This window comes from Ptychodera flava, chromosome 10 (assembly GCF_041260155.1).
Source record: "Ptychodera flava strain L36383 chromosome 10, AS_Pfla_20210202, whole genome shotgun sequence".
Taxonomy (NCBI): Eukaryota; Metazoa; Hemichordata; class Enteropneusta; family Ptychoderidae; genus Ptychodera; species Ptychodera flava.
Genome location: NC_091937.1, coordinates 3290728 through 3298352, shown reverse-complemented (window position 1 = coordinate 3298352; position 7625 = coordinate 3290728). Strand labels below are relative to the sequence as shown.

General features: G+C 37.8%; 1 protein-coding gene across 1 annotated transcript; it reads left to right on the top strand.

The window, feature by feature from the left end:
• Positions 1–2814: 2814 nt before the first annotated feature.
• Positions 2815–6240, top strand: LOC139141768 (uncharacterized). The gene is made up of 3 exons (XM_070711418.1): positions 2815–3405; positions 4785–4926; positions 5101–6240. Exons 2-3 carry the CDS (start codon positions 4827–4829, stop codon positions 5877–5879), a joined length of 879 nt encoding a protein of 292 aa, XP_070567519.1. The 5' UTR covers positions 2815–3405; positions 4785–4826; the 3' UTR covers positions 5880–6240.
• Positions 6241–7625: the final 1385 nt, after the last annotated feature.

Here is a 7625-nt window from a genome sequence, read left to right as displayed (position 1 = left end):
ACATTAGATCACTGTAAAACCAAATATTGTTGTGCCCTTTTACTAATGAACACTACCCACACAAACAAACGAGAGAGAGAGAGAGAGAGAGAGAGAGAGAGAGAGAGAGAGAGAGAGAGAGAGAGAGAGTCAATGTAAACAATAGGTTTCTCAATCGGACTGTTCCTGTTCATGTCGTTATTTGCTAATAAAATTGAAGGACACTGATTTAATAAATTTGGCTTGGATGGTTGTAAGTACCGGCAGCTGTTTGAGAAAAGTGTGGCGAACGTTGCACTCCTTCCTATATTTTCTATAATATTTATATTTCTTTTATTTATTTATTTATTGTTTATTTGTTTGTTTGTTTTCTGAAGTAGTGTAACGTCCGACACTATACTCCGTACCTGCCTGGTACCTACAACTTTTGAATGCCAACTATTCTAGTGTTCTATTGCACTGATATCACATGCTTTGAACAAAAGCAGCAGAAGGCCAGTATCAGAATATACTACAGCAAATAACAGCAAACAACATCACAAACATGAACAACAACCAGTAATTTGGAGTCGATTGATGAAGAACACCTGAGAACAGAAATGTCAACGACACAGTGAGCGCTAGTATCGGATATAAAACATTACTTCAACAAATGATGTTTGATCAATTTAACTTGTGGCATGTTTTGGCAATCGCTTTGTAACCGGACCAAAATAGAATAATATGACAACTTGACGCTTATATCGTTTAAAACATAATGAAGTGGTGAATGGATAGGTCAGCCATGTCTTCAATATTAATATGGTATAATGCTTGCACAAAATCGGTTCTAGAATAAAGAAAAAGCTGTAGGTGATCTGTAATAATGTATGAGTTGTGCCGAGACAGACAAAGACTAGAAATGGTGCCAAGTTCAAACCACATGATGAAGCAGAACTAAAGATGATGAGCACATAAAGTCACCTGTCGCCATGGTGTTCTATGTAGAAGCCAAATAGTACCACCGTGTCAACTTCGACGAAAAAAGATTGTGGCATGTATGTTTGTATATGCACTACTAACGGATGCAGGGTGTAGCGAAGACTCTTTGGGTGACAGAAAGAGGCTCATTATTATACAATTATTTTACAATTGTACTTTCCACCATTTACCGATCTAGAATCTCCAAAAATTTACAGAGAACAAGGAAATTTTTCCAAAAGAGGTCAGCAAATCTGGATTGCGCGCCAAACACTCTTGTGAAAGTACTTGTTGGTCTGGTCAACTCATGGACTAAAGAAATCGATCGTGGAAACATCGTCACGGTTTGGCTCAGCATTTTTAGACCTGAGCAAAGCGTTTGATTTCGAGCTCGTTGATCACACAATCTTGTTCTCAAAACTAAAAATCTATGGGTGTTCTGATCATACCCTGTCATTTTTTAAAATCATACTTACTCACACGTAAACAATTTGTGCAGTTTAAACGTACAAACTCAGATGTTATTGATGTCAGTGTCGGTGTGCCGCAAGGTTCCATACTGGGGCCATTGCTCTTTATTATTTATGTTAACGATTTGCCCCTTCACCTTGAAAATTCATCCTGTACTTCCTTTGCAGACGACACAACACTTCATGTTTCAAACAAGTCCTTAAACACCATATCTACTTACCTGAATGCTGATCTAAAAATAGTTGACAATTGGTGTCTTACTAACAAACTTTGTATCAATCCCAGTAAGACAAAATCAATGATCATCACAACTTCTCAGAGACGGCGCATTGAAGTGAAAACTTCAACCTCACTTTGGCTGGTACAACTATTGACCGCGTCTCATCAGAGAGGTTACTAGGGGTCACTATTTCTAATAACCTAGACTGGTGTGAACACATTTCAACCATTGAAAGCAAAATCAATTCCAAATTGTTTCTTTTGGCACGCATCAAAAAATTTCTTCCTCTCCACTCACGCAAGCTATTTTATTACTGTTTCATCTCACCACACATCAATTACTGTTCTAATGTTTGGAGCTTTACTTCCAATAGCAATATCTATGCATTGGAGCGTCTACAGAGACGTGCAATGAGACTTATTCTTGACACTGTTCCGCCTCTTTCCACTTATCAAATGTATACTCAGCTTCAACCATTAACTTGAAATTCCGTGTTAACCGTATGGCCCAAATTTACAGAGCAACTCACAATCTAACCCCTGACTACATAACCAGTATATTCAATAATTATATCCAGATCACTGTGTTCTTCCAATCAGAACCTCCTTAAAGTTCCCAAAGCACGTACACTTCTTTATCAAAACACCTTGTCTGTTGCGGGTGCAATCAGGGACTCTGAGTCACTGACTAGTTTTAAGAAATCTTGTAACAACTTTCTGTATTCTATTTACTTGTCTGATGCCTCTTCGTAGTTTTTTTTTATGTTTGTACTTCTGTGTTTTTTTTGTTTTTAAGTTGGTGCTGTAATACGATTTTCTTTTGTCTGTTCGACCTCCATGAAAAGAGGTGTTTCACCTATGGAGTTATCAAGTTTAAATAAAGATTAATAATAATAATAATGAATCCAGAGAAATTCTGTCAAACATATCCGTTATTCATCTGTTGAGGACAAAGAGAACCACATCAACGTGACAGCACTTAAAAACATCTTCAGAGAGCAGAATTTACTTTGTTCTGTATACCTCATCCAAGAAATCAATAAAATACCGCGTGTTGATCGATAGACAATTAACAATGGCAAACTGTGAGTTTCAAAGCATATAAAGAACACGGTATTCTGGTTGGCGGGACTGTGATAAGAGTACGGTAATAGTTTTCGACAGTGTGAGGAGCGACGAGTCTCTGTTAAAATATTGTGAACGGTTATTCTCAGTCAAAAATGGTCTCTGTGTCAACCGTGACTGTTAACAGCGACTGACAAAGTAAGTACACTCATGCATTTGGTTGCACGAATAATATTCCGTTACTTGATGTGAATGCTCATCTGGTTTATGCCAATAATTGAAGCAAAGACTGAGCAGCTAGTCGAAAAGTACGTCACGAGAGGTCTTGCAACAGGTCAATGCGTCCATTTGATATCCTACCTGGCCTCTGAGACACAGCAATGTATTCAACAATGAATGGTTGCAGCCTTATCTCGACACGAAAGAATATCAAGAGTTTGAATACATTGTGAATTCCATGCAGCTACGAATATTTTTGCCATTTAAGAGATTTGAAGTAGTATAACGTGTCGACCAACAGAAAGCAGACTTCAGTGTACCATTCCATATAAACCTGGTCATTAAAGTTAGAGTTCGGAACAGCGTGGGAAGTCACTACCTGTTCATATGCTAATAGTCTAGGTAATGATAGTGTGTTGTTTGTTTGGAAAGCAACACGTCCGATGTGGGTGCCATGTTTAACGGTTATTGACCGATCCGACTTTCTAACGTGTAAGTATGATTTCCTTATGCACGGTCGACTTACATATACATCTTCTGCGTTGTTTCTTACAAACCGACACTTGCATAGGAGGGTATTGAATCTTCAACAGGTGTTTGAAATTGGCACCACAAATGAACAGCTAGTACAGTTGGTTTTTCGTGGTATTGAATTTAATTATACCATGCTATCACATGGCTCCGTAAGCAGTATGTTCTGGTAAAATCTAGGCCCAAATGACTGCTTGCATTGATATACGGTCTCCCACATCGCTTACAGCTCTCAAAATTACTATCGGCAAGACGTGTGTGTGTTACAAGTGAAACGCGACTAAATGAATGTTTGCACGGAGGAAAAGTAAAGGTGTCTAATTATTGTCCTCGATAGATCAATAGTGTCATTACATAACACTATCTAGCAACTTTCAACGATGGTTAATGATCCGCTTTTTATGACCTTGACCTCAAGTATAATCATAACCAAACGACATAACACCTTCGTTACTAAAATTTTGCTGCCATTGCATGATGTAATTTTGCTCAGTGAATACGATTACTAACTGACGTAAGATTTGCAGTAATCATGCCGTGTAGGGTCTACATTTTTCGACGCCATTTTGCATCCGATCTCCTACACAAGAAAGGAATATCTACTGTACAGTTTGGATGAATAGACTATTGTTTGCAGCATCTTCAGTGACCCATATCATAGTCAGGCCTTTAGCTGTTGACCTCTGCTGCTTGTAAGCCTTTGCTATACTAGAGAGTCATTCATTGCGAAGAGCAATTGTTAAAGGAGCGGGGTTCTTTTTAAACTTTATAGTGTAAAATGTTTCATTACATAAACGACAATAAATGTCATCAATGACAACTTTGAAAATGAGAGCATTGTTCTGATTGGTTGAAGTCACGTAATGACGACAATCTGAAATACAGGGCCAAATGTCTGTGCTACCAAAATGATACAGAACGATTTTTGAACGACTCAAATATAACAAGATTGGTATGTTGCGTTTTTTTCAAAGAAAGTTGCCTGTGATAAGGTTATTGTGATGTTGTAAATGTCTTCCTTTGTTGTGACACATACAATTGACATTAGGATATTTGATTGAATAACGATTGTAGGTCTAATATAACATTATATAATACAAATTTTGAAGTAATATGTGACATATCACGAAGTGATTTGTCACGTTATTTTATGTCACCACACGTTATGCCACTACGTTATTCACGATATTAAATTGAGCTTGAGTTCGAGACGGTTTAGTGTTGTTTTTTTTTTCAAATGAAAATTTACGAATAAACTCTCTCGATTGGAAGTTCGGACGCCGTAATCCTGGCTGGCCAGCCCACATACAGCCTATACTGACTTAACACTTCTTTTGTAGGTACAAAAGAATGAAATAATCAATCACTCGTGCAGGACAGCCATGCCATTCTCTGTGCCACTACCAAAAATGGGACACAAACACACACGAGAACGAAGACTCCATTGTGATACTTTAAGCGGGAAATCAAGCAGAACTATAGGTGAGTTGTACAGACGGCATCGAGTCGCAACGTATGGAGACACAAGAATGGACTTTCATATCAATATTTTTTGCAATGTATCAATATTACCTCCTGATGATGATTTTGAAGTTTTCACTATCGGTCACCCTGGCTCACAATAATACCGTAACCTTTGCTTTTTTGCCTTTGTAGAAAAGTTCACGGCATTTGAGAGACAAGCCGATGTATTAGTCGATGAGAAGAATTTCAAGAAAGCGGACCGTAAGCTCCGTAAAGCTTTGACGTGTTTGTTTGAAATCCATGGCAAATATACACCACACCCTGATGTTGCCAAGATACAAACCAAACTGGGTTACGTCCAGGAAAAACTACATGACAAGAGAAAATCTCTGCACTACTTGGAAAGGGCATTGTTGACTTGGCGTCAACTCAACAGCAACTATTTGGATGACCCTGACGACAAAATTGCCTACCTAATCACAGACTTATGTCGATGCTGGCGAAAGTTTGGAGACAACGAAAAAGCAGTAGAGTATGGTGAAGATGCAGTGACGATGAGAGAACAATTATTTTCAAGTCATCGTAATTCACAGACGTGTTTGTCACTGGCATACGCGCACTATAACCTGGGTAAATCATATTGCTACCCACAAGGTGATCTGCGGAAGGCATTAGAACACCTCAAACGCGCTTCTTGGTGTCTAGATGAAATCTCACACCATTCTCTGTTTTCAAACAAACTACGAGACGAAACCCCCATGATTCGATTTAAAGCAAAAGTTTATACATCCATCGGGGAGTGTCATAAGGATTGTGGCGAACTAGTATTGGCAATGAACTATACAAAATTAGCATTCCAATTATTCAAGATTGTACACGGTGCAAACTCAACGCATAGAGATATTACTACGGTGTTACAGTTAATGGTTGTTATTGAGAGACGAGTAAAGAGAGAAGTTATGAAACGTTAAAAAGTGACTGTAATTGTAAATTCTGTAAATACCAGGTGCATACCAATTACAAAATAATCCTGAGTATATCATTTATTGATGTGAACCATTTTCCATTAAACGGGCAAACTAAGTTTATGCGCCAATTTGTCCGAAATTGTCAGAGTTTCCTTTGTTGTTCTTCTTTCTGTCATAATTCGTTTCTTCATCTGTTAGTCGTACAAGTGCGAATTTTTAAATATATTAATACATGATCATGACCATGAGTGTTTTGGATTCTGTCTGAGTATGCCCGCCTATTTCACTTCAACGTAAAGTTTTCGCAGTCCAGATCATAAAATCTTTGTCATGAAGGAATAAATTTGATTTGTAACATTAGAAATTGTGAGCATTGCAGTTTATTGGTTCAGAGTTCAACCATCAGATTTTGTAATGGCTTCCTACAGGCGTACGTGGTAGTGGTTCGGCCCTCGTGCCCTATTCATCCAACATATGGTTTATTTGATGGGTTTTTTTTGTTTTTGTTTTTCATTGCAGCAACGGGCGGTTGAAAATTTGTGTAGTTTATTTTGGTAATCGTTCGTTTCATATTTTTGAGATAGTTGGATGTGTTGAGCACAAGCTGAAGCACTCCATGTCCGCCTGTATGGCTTCCTCATGGTTTTAGTATTGGCTTTGCTTCTGTGGCGAGGGATATCACTATAATATGGCCAACGTATACATTTTACCCTGCGTAAACTTTCAAAACTATTTTTTTTCATGTTGGTGTCATTATTTCAAGCTCTTTTCCCCGTGAATTGTACAATATTTCGATTTAAATTATTCTAGTGAATTCTCTTAGGACCCCAAAAGAAATTGTTTCTGGTCCTTGACATGCAGCAAAAGTGATGTGGCGACGCGGTTTTCTTTTTTCTTTCTTTCTCGTTTTTCATTCCTAACAATACTAGTTTCGCACTATTGATGCAACAGTTATTGTCTTTTATCACTGGCTGCAAAGCACTTCTGTTTTCTTTTTAGCATTTTTGGACATGCAAACAGGGATATCAAGGATAGCTGTACTGATCAGTGTGTAATCCCTCAAAAAGTCATGACGCGGAGGTACTGAAATGACGCGCGCGGTGACCAGAAACAATCTTTTTTGGCTTAAGCTTATGTATACTGCTCTCACGTTTACGAGATCCTGAATTCTGAGTTCTCAACATGTCGATAAATACATTGATGAATGTAAATAAAAACATTAAATGGAGTCTGTACAGTTGTGTAACATTTAGAAATGTGCGCATTATGTGGAACAAAATCGACAATTAATGGGCTCCACTGTGTCGCCGCTACAGTTTATATTACGCATTTGCTATGAGCATGGCACTTGGATTTTTCAGTTCTGGCCATTTTGTCTCTCAAAAATGGGTGAAGTCTGTGCAACCCGCACGTAACTAAGAATTAAAATCATTTTTCAGCTTTTCTACTCATTTACATATTTTAGTAATAATAACATCATTTGAACGAATTCCCATCTACTGTTCAGCATGCATCTACAGACCAAATAGCATTGTTAGTTCTCAAGAGTTTACCAGACTCTTCTAGGAATAAGTTATCTGTATTTTTTGACCAAGAATAGAAACAATTGTCCTAAAATTACACTTCAGCAAGTTTCTTTCTTTCTTTATGATTTTAACAAAACTCATGGAGATCATCCCAGAGGATCTCATATCGAATTTCAAAGAGGAAGATTCAGAAAGGAAGATTGACAAAAACAGGAAAAATTGC